Here is a 17813-nt window from a genome sequence, read left to right as displayed (position 1 = left end):
GAAAATACATGGGGTCAGGGGATAAAGGAAGGAGTTAGCTAAAACTAGAAGCACACTAGTGCTAGGAAAATCCCCCATGATCCCTGGGGCACTGCTGCACACTATGTCAGTATTAGCCCAAAGGAGCATGCGTGAGAATGTTCCTATTCACAACTCGGGGGGCCCCTCCCTTATAGCATGTTCCTTTCTTAATCACATAGAAAGGAACACATAGAAAGGAAGCATAGGCTTCCCTGAAGCCCTATGCTTTAGGAACATGCCTCAACTCAACTCTTTCTCCATCTTTACTTCATCAACCACCCTCACCAAAAATGCTCCTTAAAGATATGAACTTCATCTTTCCCAAAACATGCCAAGGGAGACTTCTTGGCAAGAAATCTGCTTGCTTCCCAACTCTGAGCAGCCACAATAAATGAAAAGCTGGACATATCCTTGCACATTGACCAGCCAACACCTTTGCCTTAATGTGACAAATCAAAAGATTTATTGTGAAGTGTCCCAAGCCATTTGTTTCTCCCTATCTCCTGGGGTTGAACCACCATTTACTACATCTTCATTGTCAGCGCCTTCTGGGGAAGGAGAAGGAAGGTACAGTTTTACTTTTTTATGATGGGATTCTTAAGTACTGCCGTGGATGCAGGAGACTGAAATAAGGGGGATGGGAAGGAAGCTATCGACCCCTTGGCCTCTGTGGATCCACCATCCAGGCACAGTTCCTGCACCAAACAGCAGAGGTGGTGCCAGGCCTGAAGTGGTAGTGGAGGTGGAGCTGAGGTCCAGGACTTGGTGGGCAAACCAAATGACAGGAAAGCTATGTACTGGTTGCAGAAAGGTAGGGAAACCACTGCCACCAGTTGGGCAGGAAGGTCCTGGGACAAGATGCCCTGCAGGGTGTGACCTGGTCACCAGCCAGGAGTGGCACTGGGCCCTCAACAGCAGCCAGCCTCTTTGGGCCAGGCTGCATTTCCAAAGATGGGTGCTCAGGTGCACCTGCCAAAGGGAAAAGAAGAGGAAGAGCAGAGGATTCCCCTTGAGAATGTGAAAGCTGTGGAGAAGCTATTTTCCTCAGTTACAAAGAATGAAGAGGGGACAGGAATTCCTTAGGGGGATATACCGTTAATAAGCACAACAATTTCTAAGCTCAGAGACTAGAGAAAAGCCACTAGAGACATATTAAGTAAGAACGCAGAGAAAAAGACAAAATAAGGGCGCAAAAATCCTTGAAGTTCTTCTATGGAGCTCCTGGTTTCTGCTCCCTGGGTCAAAGGGTATCAAGTACAGAAAACTGGCTCAGGGGATTGTGGGATCATCTTTCCGAGGGAAGGGGGCGAGCCCCGGGGGAGTGATGGAAGTTGAACAGCCAGGGACCAATGACAGAGCAGCAATACTCTGAGGACCATGAGGGGCAAAGGGTGGTACCTGGTGGTGAGCCAGCAGCATATGCTTCTTGAGGGCAGCCCGCTCAAGGAAGCCCTGCCTGCAGAAAACACAAGTGAAGAGTAGCCCCTCCTTGGGGTGGGTCTTCTGATGCTCCTCCAGAGCTGTCTGGGTGGAAAAGAGCTGGCCACACACTTCACAGGCCTTTCTGCTGCTGCTCTCCCCTGGCTCCTTTCTCATGGCTTCCTGCAAACTCAGCTCCTCCACCAAGGGGATGCTGGTGCCTCCTTCTTCTTGGGTGAGTGCTGTCGCTGGGCTTGAGCTCGTCTCAGGTTTGGCCCCCTCTTCCACTCCTCCTGAAACATCACTGCTTCCCTGCTCCATTGGCTCAGGTGGATCCAGGCTGTCAGGAGGTGGTGGCAGAGAACACTGTGGAGTCGCTTTCTCATTGCTAACCATCTCCTTTTCAGTGGCTGCTGCTACCACTGTCCCCACTTCTTCCTCTGCCCCAGATGCCTCTTCCGAGTCACCTCGCACTGATATTGCCTTCTCACCTCCACTCTCTGAACCTCTTCCTGCTAGGGAATCTTCATCAGTCACATCTTCCTCTTCTTCCTCGTCCTCATCCTCTTCCTCAGATAATTCCTCTTCTGGTGATGGCTGCTGGGACTGGGGCTGGGAGAAGCTGCCTGCCCCAGAGATGGTAGATTGCTCAGAGCCATTCTCCTGAGCAGCTCCTCCACCCTCAGGAAGTGCGGTGCCACCGTTAGGGATCTGGCCCCCCAGGTGCATCCGAACGTGCTGCTGCAGAGTGACAGCGTTAGTGAACTTCTTCTGGCAGATGGGGCAGGAGTTCTGGGCCCGGGCAGCTGGACTGGCCTTGTGGCCCACAAAATGTGCGCGAAGATTGCCTCGGGTGGAGAAGGCTCGGCCACACACTTTGCATTTGAAAGGCCGCTCACCTCCATGTTGGCCATAATGCAGGCGTAAGGCCCTAGGGCAGCTCAGTACCCGGAGACAGATGACACACTGGTTAGGTCCAGAAGAGGTTGAAGATGAAGGTGCAGGGGCAGAAGTGGTGGAGGCTCCTGAGGCGGTAGAAGCCACTGCCATGGCTCCTTGTCGGTCAATCTTTTCTACTAGCTGCTGCAGCTTTGATGTCTCAGAGGGTGAGGCTCCCAAGGGCTCTAGCACATAAGGGAAGGGGAAGCTGCCAGTGGACTTGAAGTGGTTGGTAAGTAGTGCCCAGCTTGGTAGCGAAGTCACCAGCTTACTTAGTTGCATGCGGGTTGCTGTGCCACCTTCTGTCACCCCACTGATGGCTGAGCCCTCACTCCCTGGGGGAGTGTTTTCATCAGCTTTACTCTTGGGCTCCACTGCTTTCATGAGCACGAACTTATTGAAAGCAGGGAGCCCAGGAGCTGCAGCTGTTCCTGCACCAGTGGAGAGCAGTGTCAGGCTCTCTGTGGCGCTGAGTGCTGTGGTGGAGGCCACCAGAGGCTTTCGTTCAACACCTCCACCTGGCATGGCTGCCTCCTCCTCAGCTTTCTCTGGTGGCACAGACATACCATAGGGCAGGCCACTGCTAGTGATGACATAGTCTAGGTGTTCTGGCACTGGATGTGGGTTCATTTGCACGTGAGGGTACTTCTCCCGATGGCGGTGGAAATGCACTTTGAGATTTCCACGGGTGGTAAAACGGTTGCCACAGACATTGCACTTATAGGGCCTCTCACCGGTGTGGGAACGAAGATGGATCTGTAGGGCGCTGTCACTGCCAAATACTTTGGCACAGAAACGGCATTTGTGCCTTCCACCAGGCTTCTCCAAGGGACCCATCACTTCCCCATAACCCAGCTCACCACTTCCATTCTTTGGCTTCAGGAGACCTGGGGAAGCAGTGGCTTCAAGGCCCCTTGCTGCCCCAAGACACTGTGCTGCCAACAGTCCTGTGGTGCCTGGGAACGCCAGATGAGGTGAGGCAATCAGCTGATCTGTGCTGCCTGTCAGAGCTGGGGAAGGGGCAGGGGTGGGTTTGTGGCTTCGCCCAACCCCTCCAGCAGAGAAGGAATGCTGAGACCCCAGTGGGTGGTAAAGGTGGAAGAAAGCCTGTTTGGGTGTTTCTGCCCCAGAAGAGGAAGAGGAGGAGGAGGAGGAAGAGGAGGAGGAGGAGGAAGGTGCCAGTGTCTTGCCAGTTTGCACAGGCTTGATGGGGCTGAAGAGGGGTAGTAGGGGCTTGGTGGAGGAGGCCGCTCCTGTCCCAGGAAGCTCTGAGGGACTGGCAGGGGAACCCACCGTCTGGCCTAAGGAGCCAAGCAGCAGCACCTGCCGGCAGATTTGCTCAGTCATCTGCATCTGATGGAGCTGCCGCTGCTGCAGCACCCGCAGCTCTTCCAAGATAAGAGGAATGTTCAAGTGGCCGCTGCCTACACTTGGAGGGAGAGGAGGAGGGGGAGGAGGGGGTGCAGGGGTGGATTCTGGAGGTAATGGAGTTGCTCCCAGCTTGGGACTGGCCAAGATCAGGCCCCCACCTCCCCCAGCCGCTGTACCTGTGGCAGCGACCAGGAAATGCCCTGAAGGCTCCGCTCCTCTCCGATCTGGGCCCCAGGTGGGATCAGTGGGCCCGGAGGACATGGAATCTGGGGGGTTGCTGTGCTCTGTGTCCATAACCTGGGGACTATTGTGGCCCTCCTGCCGGGGTTCAGAGGAGGCGGAAGAGTTGTTGGGGTTCTCCTGGCCCCCAATTATCACCATTACAGGAGGGTCAGTAGAACATGCGTTCTGGTGAGCGAGGAATTCAGCTGGGTCAGTGAATTGTGCGCAGCACTTGGCACAGACTTGGGGGTGGTCTTCCTCGTTAGCATCACCTGGGGAGAAGATAAGGAGAGAGCGTGGGTGGCGCGGTTGGGTTGGGTACACGGAAGATCTAATTAACAAGGAGCCCAGTAACCGCTAGTTGGGGGTGGGGATATGAGCCCCTCAGGTCGTGCAGGCTGGCGCTCAGACCTGCCTGACCAGCGAGGTTCCTAGACACCCCAGCAAAGGGCCACGGGGTGGGGGTCCGGGGAAACGCATTCCACTCCAGTCCTCTGGCACACCGCCCCCCCGGCTTTTCCGTTCCCGGAGAGTGGGGACGGGGCCTAGGCACAGAATCATGCATCTCATCCCGCCCCCTTAAAGTCCTTATCAACCGCGGGTCCCTTTCGCCCCCGCCCCTGCCAAAGCCTGGCCCTACCGCACCTCCGAGCTCCGCAGGCTCCCCGCAGGGCCCCCCGAGACGAGAGCTCCTCCCGGCTTCGTGTGCCATGGTTGTTGGGGAAGCAGAGAACCGGATAGGGTGGGAAACAATGGGTATCAGGATTGGGGAAGCGGTGATGGCCGCCGACGCTGTGGCAGCCTCTGCACCCAGCGGCCCAGACTGCGGAGATGGAGATCGGCGGCGGCGGGGGCAGGGAGCAGGCGGAGGGGGAGGGGAGAGAGAAGGCGCGGAGGAAGGGAGGAGCTGGAGCGAGAAAGCCCGGAGAGGGGAGAAGAGGGAGGAGAGTTTGCGGGGAGGAGCTGTTGGGGAGGCGAGAGCTGCAGGAGGCGAAAGCCGGCAGTGCGAGGGAGGGGGGCCGTAAGGGGCTGGAGCCCACAACCTGGAGGGTTTATTGGGGCTCAGTGACCGGTGCGGTGAGGCACGGTAGGGGACCACCTTCCCCTGCCCTCTGCCAGCTCCCCCCATCCTCAGATGTCTTTGCCTAGGCCTGTCTCCACCCAGTAAGCTCCAGGGGCGCAGTGGGAAAACGTAGCCCTGCTCAATGGAGCAAAGCGATAGACTTCCCTTATTTTTCTTAGGATAAAGGGTCTGGTAAACATGAATTCAAGAGGGTGGTCGGATCTCCTCAGAGGTCTGAGGGCCAGAGCGGAGGAGGAGGCAAAAACATCCTCTCCTCACCAGCAACCCCCAATCCCAAATGCTCCTAAGTTTTGTTCTATCTTCTTCACTTCCATTCCCACCCCCATCCCTCTCCACAAAAGAAGTTTCTCATGGTGGGCGGCTGCAAGGTAGAATTTCTGAGGAAGTCATTTCAGGACTCTTCTCCGCGGAACACTAAACCGCTTTACTCCCCGCCCCTCCTCCCCAAGAGTAAAAGCTGAATGCAAGCTGCTTTGCAAATCACCAGGCCTACCCGAAATTTATAGAGTACAAGCTTATTTAAGCTATCCCCCATTTAGTATCCTCTTCTTCCTCTGCTCTCTTTCAACACTTGCACACTGTCCTTATATGAGGGGCAGACAGTGGATTTGAGATGTTCGCCCGCAAAGCCCTACGGTGGCCCACCCAGCTCTAACCTGGGGGGAGGGGAGCTCCTGAAACAATGGGGAAAATGCAGTAGGAGCTGCCAGGCAGCCGTTTAGCGTCCATCGCCCCTTTCAGCCCCAACCAGGTTAGAACGCCTGGAAATGACTAACACCTGCTTACCTCCACAGGGTGCTGTTTGGGCCAGGTACAGAGCATGTCCCCCGCCCCCTTTTTTTGGTTGTTGCGGCGTTCGGGGAATGACCCAGGAATGCTCGGCCTGCGCTCTACCATTGTGCCAGCCCTCCGCTTTTTTTTTTTTGAGAGGGGCGTGGGGGGGGGGGGTCTCACTATATAGCCCATGCTGGCCTGGAACAAGCCTCCTAAAATACTTTATCTTAGAAGGAAGTGATCTCAGGTTCCTGGTTTTGTGGTTTGCCTGGGCATCAGTAAACCCAAGTTGTCCCAGTTCTGTTCCTGCCTGGCTGAAACATGGTGGCCAGTCACGCCATGTATATTATTATTTCTCTTTTTGTGAGATGACAATATTGTAGCTACACTGTTTTCTTCAGAGAAATATTGTGGGAACCAAAATAATTGACCCACCCCTGTGCTGAGGACGAAACCTAGTTAGGATGCTCTGACACTACATGCCTTGCCTGAAAAACTGGGCAAATAATATTTATATGTGTGGGACTTAAGTTTGTAGAGCCCTAACTATCATCAATTAGAGAAGTTACAGTCAAAATAAAGTAACATAAAACACATATACTAAAAGGAAATGTTTCTAGGTTGCCCGTTAATTTTCTTCTTTTGGTGTTGAGGATTTTTGTTAACCGCTCTCCTTGCAGTCTGTGACCAGAAGATCCTGGTTTTTGTGCTGCAAGTGGAAGAATCCAAGCAGAGCACGTGGATGGGGCCAGGTAGGGTGGCTTTATTGAGAGAAGGGGTCAGCTGGCCCGCCAGGTGAGGGAAAAGGGACCAGGGAAGAAAGAGAGCATGGGGTCTCCTGGGGATTGCTTTATACCACCTTGAACTTGGAGGGGGGAGACAATACCTCAGCTCCTACCTCCTGTTACCTGTGGGCCAGAGGGAGTACCCCTTGAGCAGAGAGTGGGAGAGGTCCCAGGCTATCCCTAACCTTGCCTGGCTGAGATTCAACCCAGGATCTTGCTCATACTAGGCAAGCCTTCCACCACTGAGCTATACCCCAGCCCCAGTTTATTAATTTGAGTAAAATGTTGGCTAATATCATTGACATATGTCAAGGTTAAGGAATTTCTTTTGAGGGTGATAAAAAACCTAATTAAAATACTAATAACAATCACGTTCAACTTTTTTTTTTTTTGGTACTGGGATTTGAGCTACTCCACCAGCCCTTTTTTTTGTGATGGTTTTTTTTAGGATAGGGTCTCTTGAACTATTTGTCTGGGCTGGCTTTGAACCGTAGTCCCCCTGATCTAGCTAGAATTACAGGCATGAGCCACCAGCACCTGGCTCAATATAAATTTTGTCTATCTTTATACATTGGGAACATCTTACTGAATTATATTTTGAAACTTCAGATAATCTTAAGGATTTTAGCATTGTGAATCATCTCTGAATCGGATGGGCTCTGTACTTCTAGACTTAGGCCTTACAAATGAAGAGGGGTCTATTTCAGCTACCCTAAGTCAAGGGATAGTACAATGCAGTTTATTTTCACAGATAAGGAAATTGAAGCTTGGAGAGGTTAAGTGACTTTTCCAAGTTCACTCAGTAGTTCAGTGAAGCACCATTCACAATTTTGGCCTCCCTAATGCCATAAAAAGGCCCTGTGTGGCTCCTGCCCGCCATTTGCTCTCCTGGCCTCATGGAGGGAGGAGTCAGATGGAGATTTTCTACTGAGCATTTGATATCCAGTTGGTGTTTTGTCAAGTCTTCTGAAAAAAAAAAAAGAAATGCCTGCTTTTCATCTTCTGGAAAACACTGTCCCCTTTCTTGCTCTTTAATGAAACAGGCTTTCTGATGCGTAATTTGATATGCACTCTTCTTTAAAGTAAATTTAGTTCCTGGTGATAGGTGCCGGATCAACAGCCACCTGTAAGAGGAACCTTCCACTTTGCAGCACTTTACATTCACTGCCTATCCAGAAAAGAGGGACAGGATTCTTATGCTGACATGAACAAAGTCAGAAACACAGGAACAAACTAAGCTGGTAAAGGTGTCCCTAGATGGCAGATAAGGTGAGGTAAGCTATCCTAGGTCACTTGCAAAGTCTGGGGTGGATACAGGAATAGGACCTGGACATGCTTGTTTAAATTTACAAAGAGCTGAAATGACAAAGAAAAAGGAAACCAGGTGGCTTCTCCTGCAAGTCTAGTCCTCCCTTCCCCCGCTCAACTGCTGCTTTAGGTTGTGAGACAAAAGTTGGGGAGAACAAAGAGAAAAATAGGTGGGTCGTGTGCAACAGGGTGGTATATTTCGACAGTGGCTCTCAGACTGCTGCTGGTGAGGATTACCTCTAAACTGGCTGGGGATGTAGCTCAGTAGTACAATACTTCACCTAGAATGCCTGAGGCCCAGGTTCAACCCCCAGCACTAAGGAAAAAAAAACAACAACAAAAAAACCAATGTTGAGGCACACTCCAGGTTAAATTAATTCAAAATCCCTAAAGTTACTATCCAGACATTACTATTTTGTAAAACTCCTTAGTGATTCCAGCGTACAGTTAAAGGAACTTAAAAAAGTAAGGGCTGGGATGCAGTTTAGAGCACTTGACTAGCAAGCTTAAGGACTTGAATTCAATACCTAGCACCCCAAAAAACCAACCCCCACACACAGCACAATGTACAGCTGAGGATGAGAATCACAGCATTAGAGTTTAGAGGCCTGTCCTTCCTATCAAACCTACCCTGCTCCTCACAGACCTTATCTAAACCTGGTCAAAATTGGGACCGAGGCAAAAGGAGCTGCTCAGTGCTAAGTCTTCCCATCAGGCTCCCTCTGTACTCTGCCCAAGCATGTTTCTCTTACACCCTTTTCTGGTGAGAAAACCTGATTCCATCAATAGAATTTGATATTATTTGCATCTGACTGTGAATTTAAGCAACTGTATTATTTTCCTCTTTTTTTTTTTTTTTTTTGGTGGTACTGGGGTTTGAACTCGGGTCTAGTGCTTGCTAGGCATGCGCTCTACCACCTGATCCACTTCACCAGTTCTTTTTGAGCCATATGTCTAATCATAAGATGAAAAACTTCAGGAGTGGTGGAATGGCTCAAGTGGTAGAGCATCTGCCCAGCAAGTACAAGACCTTGAGTTCAAACCCCAGTACTGCCAGAAAAAAAAAGAAGGAAAAAAGTAAAAGATGTTCAAGCATCATCCAGCCTTTAAGGAAACAAAGCATGCTGTGTAAGGACCTGTTTAAATTTTCTTGCCATTAATATTGGACCATCACTAATTGTTTATGTTCATAAACAAATTGATTATTCTGTAACTGTTGCTAAGATTACCTCTTAGAGAGAAGACTCATCTTCTTTCTTAGTCCTCTCTCCTAAATGCACACACACAATCCTTTGTCAAACCAAACTAATGCACCCAAACTTATTACTATGCCTGTGGCCTATGCAACATAGTAGAAAAGAGGCATGACAATTTGTACACCTGGTGCAAATGAGAAAGATATTTGTTTTCAGAATATGAATATCTTAGGTCAACCATTGAAAAGGGTCCTAATGGACATTTTTCTGAAATCAAAGGACTCAACAAAACATGGAATTGATACTAGCTATTTTGGAGCTGGAAGGAACAAACTGTGGCGATCTGACCTTCTCATTGAGTCCTGTAATTCAGACCTGAGTTTAACCCTTTCTTAAGAAAGATTTTGAGAAAGTTTCTTAATCTTCTTTAAAATTGGGGTACAGCCATCAAAAGGAATTAAGTTCTGGAATGTGCGCCATGGATGATCTTTGAAAACATAATGCTAAGTAAAATAAACTAGACACAAAACAACAAATAGCATATTACTCATTTTATAATGAGGTACCTAGAACTAGTAAGCTCATCAGGTGGACTAGAAGCCACCAGGAGTTGGGGGAGGGGAGAATGGAAATTTGTTTAATGGGTGCAGAATTTCTGATGATGAAAAAATTCCGGAAATAGATGGTGATGGCTGGACAGCATGATGGTTGTACTCAATGCCTCTAAATTGTACACTTGAAAAATGGTAAAATTTATTATGTATTTTTCACCACAATAAAACTTTTTTTGAAATTGGGGAGGTGATAATAGCAGAGTTGGGAGGAATAAAAGGGAAGAAATGCAAAAATGGTTTAGCATACTACCTGAATGTACATAGATATTAGCCACGAACATAATTATCTGAAGGTCGAAAGCAGAGGTCCTGGGAGAAGAAGGGACCTGCCCAAGGTCACATAGCATCAGTGTCCAGGTTCATTTGAAAACCAGATTTTGTGCTTCCTTATTCAGTACTCTAGCTAGGCCTGAGTTACTTTTTTCTTATTTGCCTTTTTTTTTTTTTTTCTGGGGAATCAAAATCATGGACAATGGGTTGGGTGAAAGAGCAGAAGTTTATTAAGCAGAGAGGAAGAAGAGAAGAAAAGCCCCTATACAGAAGGGGTCTCAGAAAGACTGAGCCCTTCTTTGGTTTTTTGAGACAAGGTGTCACTGCGTAGCCAGGCTGGCCTCAAACTCACTCTCCTCTTGCCTCAGTCTCCCTAGTGCTGAGATTACAGGCACGCAGTCCCATGCCAAGCTTCTCGGAAATGTGCTTTCTGACGGAGGGTTTGGGGTGCGGGTACCTACAGCTGAATGTTCCAGGGACATCATCTGGGAGATGAGAGTCTACTTCCATGGAAGACAACAGAGCCCTCTATTTTTGCCTTCTTTCCCCTTTTGCTTCCCTTACTGTCTGCCAACTTCCATCTAAAGTACTCCCTTCTCTCCTCTAGATCTGTTGGCTGTTGTCCTGGTTTCTCCTTCTCACTAAATATCTGGGTTTCTGATCGTTTCCTTTATTTCCCAGATGTACTAGTTTGCATTTTCCCCAGTTACATCCCTTATGTTCTCTAATTCAGATATCTAGACTCTGTAGGGGAGAGAGTTGTTGTTTTTCCTCTCTAGAGTTTTTAAGTAAATAGACTATTTCCTGCTCATCACTTGTGTGCAATGACTATTCAGTTAGGTTTTGGTGCTCTGGTTAGGAAGCTGAGCAAAAACAGGGATGGAAAACAGGTTTTTCAGACTGCTTGACTTGTCATCTGTAGCAAACATTGCTTAAAAGACAAGACTCCTGAGAACACTGGTGGCACCGCAGCTACTAAATAACTGTCTGCTAATGCTCATGTGATGTCCCTGATTTCACGGACACCAAAGGGCACAGCATGCCCCAAATAAGAATCCTCCTTGTCTAATTTTTTGTCTGTACTGGTGATTGAACCCAGGGCCTCGTGCATGTTAGAGGAGTGCTATACCATTGAGCTACACTCCCAGCTCCTTCCTACCTAGTTTTGGGCCATCCTGTGGGGTAGAAGGAAAATTTCTAAGCCTGAGGGTCACCTAATTGTTAAGAGTTTTGTGTAAAGGATAACCCAGTGCTTGCATGCCAGGCAATCACTGAGCTACACCCTAACCCCTTTTACAGGAATGAATTTTAGATAGAACCGCCAACTGCAGATGAGACCAAATGAAACTTCAGGTTATGCAGCTAGCCTAGGTAAAACCTTTCATGCTCAGGGGAATTCTGATGAGAAAACCCTTGGAGTTTTCAAAGCAGACCTTAACAGAAGTTACTAGTGCTTTCTTTCTCCTTATATTTGTTTTTGCCTTTCATAGCTCAAAGGCAAAATTTCCACTAAAGTTTGCTGCTTCTCTTGGGTTCAGACTTTTATGGTTTCTATAGGGATGGTTTTGTAACAGCAGCCCCATACCCTGAAGTGTCCATAGCCCCATGTGGGGGCTCTATCTTAAAAGGCTTGAGAATCCATTCAGAGCAGATGCCTTTTGACTCCCTCACAGATCTCCCCTCAGCTGTGGTATGAGGAATGGGCGAGCAGATGGAAGGGAGAGGAGAGGATGGCTCGTGGGGGTGGCGGTGAGTGCTCTGCATAGCTCCACAATTGAATCAGCAGGGGAGCAGGACTGTGAGGCAACTCCGAGGGCTCCAGGGGAAGTCTCCAGTAGAGCACAAGGAGGAAGCATCCGGCCTATAGCTGCATTAAGGAGGGTTAATGTGTCTCAGGAAGAAAGGATGCTACCTACTACCATAGAGCCTCTAAATACAGGCACAGTGGGGTCCCAGCAATGCAGTGACATGGGAGGGTGTGTCCTACCACAAACTTAATGTGTCTCTGAAGGTTTCATTGCACATGGAGCATTGATTTGACCTGAAGTCTCTTTTTTATAGCAGGTGCAAAGACAAGTTAATTGAGGATTAATTTAATCTATACACATACTGTCCTAGAGTTTCTCATAGCACAGGTCTCATAAAGAAATGCTGAAGTTGGCAAGAGGTTCTTGGTCATGTTTCAATCACTTGCAAGAAGTGCCACTGCACTCATATATAATTATAACAACACGATTCACTCCCACTAAGCACCTAGCACTATTTATGCTAGGTACTTTGCTACATTTATTAAACACTTGTTTAGTCTGAGTATTTATCTAAAGGCTTCACACTAACTCACTTCAATCCTCACAACAAGCTAGTGAGGCACCTAATATACTCATCTCTGTTTAGCAGATGAGGAAACTGAGGTACAGAGAGGCAGAGAAAGCCGACAAAGCTTACGCAGCTAACCAAGTGCTGGAGTCAGGATTTTAGCCAAAAGCTAATCCCACATTTGGCTTCAGAACTCTGTGCCTAATTGCACATAATTGGGTATATCAACTGTCTAAGTTAAATAATTGATCATAGAGCCAGAACTTCTAGACTTTCACAGTGTGCCCATGTGTAGCCATACCATTCACAAGTATGTCCAAAACTTGCTTGATCCTAAGAAATACCTGGACACTTGCAGATCTAGATCCTCACAGATCACTAAGGAGCAGGTTTGGAAAACCCTGAAGTAAGGGAGTGGACCCAGGGTCCTGAGACTCTGGAAATCTAAGGTCTTGTCCTGTCCTCATTGTTTCTGAGGCTTATGAACAGCATCCGCCCTTAGTGCCCTCCTCACTCTATCATCTGTCTCTCGCTTACTGGAATGTGTAAGAATACACATGTTCCCCCTCATAAAGGAAATCTGTTGCTAAAAATCATACGGGAAAACCATCATAAAAGATTAACAGGAATGTCAACTTGCACTTTTTTTTTTTTTTTTTGGCTTGGCCTCCCTTGAAACACAAACCCCTAGTGCACCCCGTCCTCCAGCCTCCCTCTAGAGACACGGATACACACCCCAAACCGGGCAGCATTCTGACCGACATTCGCTGTCTCCCTCTGGGAGCTCTGATCTGCTCTCGGCTCAGCACAACAATGAGAAACTTTTTTCTCTTCTCCCTCAGGGGAACCTTCACGTTTACCCAATTCATTCTCTTGCAACCCAACTCTCCAGAAAGAAGGGAGTGGGGGGGAATCCCACCCCTGAGAGACGAGGCTTCAGGTCTGAGGACGTTACTTAGCAACGGCACAAAGACCAGTGAGCAAAGGGGACCTGGAGAGAAACTCTTGGGTGGGGAGACAGAGCCAGTTTGAAAACTCCATTCCATCCAGAGAAAAACAAGGAAAACACCAACAGAATGAATCCCGAAAAAGCCAAGGGGGCTTCTCTCCAGCGCAGGTCACCTACTTGCATCCTGCGTCTCCTTCGCACCCCCAATGACCAAGTCCTGCCCGGGTTTCACCCGTGGCCAGGTGCCCTCCCCTTGGCCCCGCCTGACCCAGCAGGCTTGGACCCCGGCGCCCCCACCCTCCCCAGCACCCACCGTTCTCAGATGCGCCGGGACCTTCGCAGTCCGAGATTAACTGTTGGGGCTTCCGCTGCTTTCGCCGAGACATTGCCGGGTAGAGAGAGAGAGAGAGAGAGAGAGAGAGAGAGAGGTGGGGAGGGAGGGGCAACGCTCACTTAGTCTCAACCGGGGTGACCTGGTCCGATCTCCCCAATGCAAATCACTGTGAAGCAGAGATGTTTTTCCTTCCCAGAGACTGACAGACTCTCTGACTCTGTTCCTGACTCTCTCTCTCTCTCTTTCTCTCTCTCTCAATCTCTGCAAGTCTTTAAAGGGGAGACGCCCCCTTTTTTTCTCCGGCTTCTTCCCTACGCTTCTGCAGCTCCCATTGTAAAAGCAAAAATCCTAATCTTTCCGCACACTCTTTTCTTTTGTACTGCAGAGGAAAGGAATTAACCCTCTCCTCCCTGCCGGGGCTCGGCCTCTCCCTGTGCCTCTGGCTTGCTCTCCTAACTCTTCAAGATTTTCACAATGCTTTTTTGGTTCTTTCATAATTCTATACCTCTCTGTTTGATGATGTGGATGCTTCTGGGGTATAAACTAAAAATAAGAACTTTCTGGTGGATCCTAATTAGGAGGCCAAGAAGTCAGCCACTTCCAGGCGACAAGGGTAGGGGAAAGGTTGCCAGAAAGACTGAGTAAAGATATTATAAGAGTAACTCAGTGTATGTGTTGCTTTTGATAACTTATACCATATTTTCATTTATGTGACATCTTTTGAAGATTAGGCAGGTTTTACTGATGCTATTTATGGGGGTCCCCTTTACAGGTAAATCAAAAGGCTCAAAGATTAGGTGACCTATCTAAGATTACACCCCATGATGAAGCAGAGATAGGCCTGGAACTCAGGTGTGTTTTCTCTATCAGTAAAAATGTAAAGTGCCACCAGACAGCTAGCATGAAAGAAAGAAAATGATCAATCTTGGAATTTTGCTTAAAATAGCAACAGGATCAGTGGCTTTCTGTCTAATAGTGTCATGGACTCTAGTGAATTTGTGAACTGTCTGTAGTCCGTTCACAGACAGGCTAAAAACAATTGTTAAGGACTCTGTGGACTTTCTTGTGGATATGAAATTGGACCCTTAAGGATCCCACAAGCAGGCTGGGGGTGTAGGTTCATGTAGAGCACTTGCCTAGAATGTACAAAACCTGATTCAGTCCTCAGCACCTCAAAAAAAAAAAAAAAAAAAGCAAGCAACACCCAGGAGGCTGAGGCAGGATGACCAGTTCTAAGTTTGAGGCCAGCCAGGGCAATGTGCGGACATGGAAAAAAAAAAGAAGAATTGAGTTTGCAAACAACCGAAACCAGCTATTGCCAGCCTACCCACATACTAAGGGTCATTTTATTGTTCTTTAACTTCTGACCATGCTGTCCCTACCTGAGACTGAGTCATCTGGACTTCTGAGCATGGACTGTCTGCTAGCTGTGGTGCCTGGGTCCCCTTCTTTTAACCATCTGAGGGGAGAGAGCATATGAAGCACCTTATGTTTAGTGATGCAGATGTTTTTGGGTTTTTTTTTTTTTTCTTTTTTGGTGGCACTGGGGTTTGAACTCAGGGCCTCACACTTGCTAGGCAGGAGCTCTACCACTTGAGCCACTCTACCAGCCTAGTGATGAGCTGATTTCTGATGGTGCATCTTCAGAGAAAAGCACAGCAAAGTTAATGCTTAGCCTAAGTTGCAAATTCTAAGATTCCTGCATTTCTTCCTCACACAGGTCCAAGTCCAGGCTAGTTTGGCAAATACTAAGAAAAGGAGAGGAAGATGAGATGGTGGGAGATAATAAGGCAGGCACCTATTTCTGACAAGGTTTGGGGAGCACTCTGGTCATTGGTTTGGAACTCTTCATCTTTTTTTTTTTTACATCTTTAGTGTTAGGACCCTGGGTGGCTCCTTCACCCTCCATCCTTGGAACTCTCATTCCTGACATTGTTTAATATGTTAATTTTCCTGTAGTAGACAGGTGCCATTATTACCAACTATTGTAGGAGAAATGGGAACACTGAGGCCAGGAAGCCTTCTAATTTTTCCATGGAATAGACTGGTCCTGTTATGCTTTCTTCCCTCTGTTTCTATCATTTGTTTCCTTTGTGAGGAAAGAAAGGGAGAGAATGAACATAGCTTTCTGCTTTGCTCAGGAGTCTGTGAAATCCCTAAGGGGCATCCCAGGGGCTCCATATTTGTCTTCCTGAATCTTGGCTATCTTCATTTTTTCCTATCTCTTCCTGGTTTTTCCTCCCTCTTTGCTGAGCTTATTGTGAAAGGAAGGGCTCCTTCCCCTCCTTCCGCCCTCCCCGTTCACCATTTTTTTCCTTTTACCTCTCCACTGTGGCCTCTTGACCTCCCCACAGAGTTACAAAAGTAGAATCCTTGAAGAGATGCTGCTGTGGGAATGTTAATGAGCCTTCCCCACAAAGGGGCAAAGACTTTACTTCACTGAGTTAGAAAAAAGCCCCTTTGAAAAGGAGTTTCTGTGTGTGGTGAAGTGAAGAAGGGAGGGGAAGAAGAGAGAGGGAGGGAAGAGGAAAAAGGGAGGGAGAGAAAGAGAGCAAGAGAATGAGAGGAGAGAGAGAAAAAGGAAAGAGAGACTCAATACCAGAAGAAAATATTAGGTCGACAATTTTCTCTCTTCCATTGTGATCTAATTTTTAGAAAATGTTTTACAGCCTTTTGACCTGTAAACTAAGGGCTTAATTCCCAAGAAGCTAAATAAGCACTTGGAGAGAATAAAGGATAGGAAAAATAGACCTATCCTGGCAGTTCCCCCACCATTCCTTCCCATGTGGGAGTGTGAGAGGCTCTAGGGAATATTCTAGATGGGGAAGCTGGTGGTGAAGATGAGCGCTTTCTTCTACCTTTGTGGTTCGTTCTTATAATATTTTCTGATTTTATCATTATCTTCTATTTTGTCTTTCCTTTTGCCATTGGTCTAATAATTTCCCTCTCTTCAGGAGCAGCTTACAGTACTATGAAGGGGTTTATATCATGAAGACTGCTTTCAAGCCAGACCACTCACACAATCTGGTTTCTTCATTTGTGTACACAGGTTGTTTCTAGGTTAAAGTTGATGTTAAAGTACTTTGATGATATAGCACTTGCCCAGCAAGCATGAGGCCCTGAGTTCTAAAGCCAGTACCACCAAAAAAAAGTCAAAATTAAGTCTTGGCCGGGTGTTGGTGGCTTATACCAGTAATCCTAATTACTTGGGAAGCTAAGATTAGGAGGGTTGAGGTTCAAAGACAGCCTGGGCAAATAGTTCTAGGGACCCCATCTCCAAAATAACCAAAGCAAAATGAGCTGGAGGTGTGGCTCAAGTGGTAGAGCGCCTGCTTTGTAAACTCTAAGCCCTGAGTTCAAACCCCAGTCCCACAAAAGAAAAAAAAAAAATCAGTAGATAGCAAAAATATGATTTTTTTTTGGGCAGTACTAGAGTTTGAACTCAGGACCTTGTACTTGCAAGGTAGGTACTCTACCACTTGAGCCACTCACCCCCAGGCCTGATGTTGCTTTTGTGCTTGCAAAACAGGCACTATACCACTTGATCCCAGTCCATTTCGCTCTGGTTATTTTAGAGATGGGGGTCTCCGAAACTGTTTGCCTAGGCTGACCTTGAACCTTGATCCTTCTGATCTCAGCCTCCCAAGTAGCTAATTTATAGACGTGAGGCACTGACGACTGGTTCTGGTGTTGTTTTATAAATCAAGTCAATCAGTTTAAAAAGCTAGGAACTGTGAGCAACTGGCGAAGTGACTGGAATGAGAGACCAGGAAAAGAAGAGTGAGGAGCCAGTCAGGAATGCTGATTCCCCTTTGGGCCAGTGAGTCCCAAACACTGTAATCACGTGAAGAATTTATAGAGAATTCACTCCAGACCTATTTAGTCAGACTCTCTGAGGATAAGACCTAAAGTTTTAAATAAGCTCTTAAATGATTCTTTAGCAGAGTCAAATTTGAGACAATTATGCTTGACTGGTGGTCTCTAAACCACGTGCTTTGTGTTCCTAGGGGACTGCAGTGTTGTTGCAAAGGAATCCATGTCCCTGTGAACCCAGCCCTGCCTGTTAACTAAATAAACACTGTGCTTCTGAAATGTATGTACCACTATTGGCCAAATGACCTTCTAGTCATTTAAAAGGGTTTCTAAACTCACAGTGGGTTTTGCCCTAAAAGTAAAACTGTAGTCATGAGGGGGTCCAGGACACTCCTTTG

General features: G+C 47.7%; 1 protein-coding gene across 2 annotated transcripts; it reads right to left on the bottom strand.

Annotated features, from left to right (window-relative positions):
- Nucleotides 1-622: 622 nt before the first annotated feature.
- Nucleotides 623-13893, bottom strand: Sall2 (spalt like transcription factor 2). 2 transcript variants are annotated; one of them, XM_074068414.1, is made up of 2 exons: nucleotides 13582-13893; nucleotides 623-4244 (listed from the first exon to the last, which is right to left on the bottom strand). In XM_074068414.1, the coding sequence occupies exons 1-2, from the start codon at nucleotides 13652-13654 to the stop codon at nucleotides 1291-1293; spliced, it is 3027 nt and encodes a 1008-aa protein (XP_073924515.1). In that variant the 5' UTR covers nucleotides 13655-13893; the 3' UTR covers nucleotides 623-1290. The 2 variants fall into 2 exon arrangements, with proteins under 2 accessions (XP_073924515.1, XP_020026186.1); XM_020170597.2 differs by lacking the exon at nucleotides 13582-13893 and adding an exon at nucleotides 4618-4870.
- Nucleotides 13894-17813: the final 3920 nt, after the last annotated feature.

Source organism: Castor canadensis, chromosome 3 (assembly GCF_047511655.1).
Source record: "Castor canadensis chromosome 3, mCasCan1.hap1v2, whole genome shotgun sequence".
In the NCBI taxonomy this organism is placed as follows: Eukaryota; Metazoa; Chordata; class Mammalia; order Rodentia; family Castoridae; genus Castor; species Castor canadensis.
Note: the sequence above shows the minus strand (reverse complement) of the source record. Positions and strands in the feature narration are given on the sequence as shown.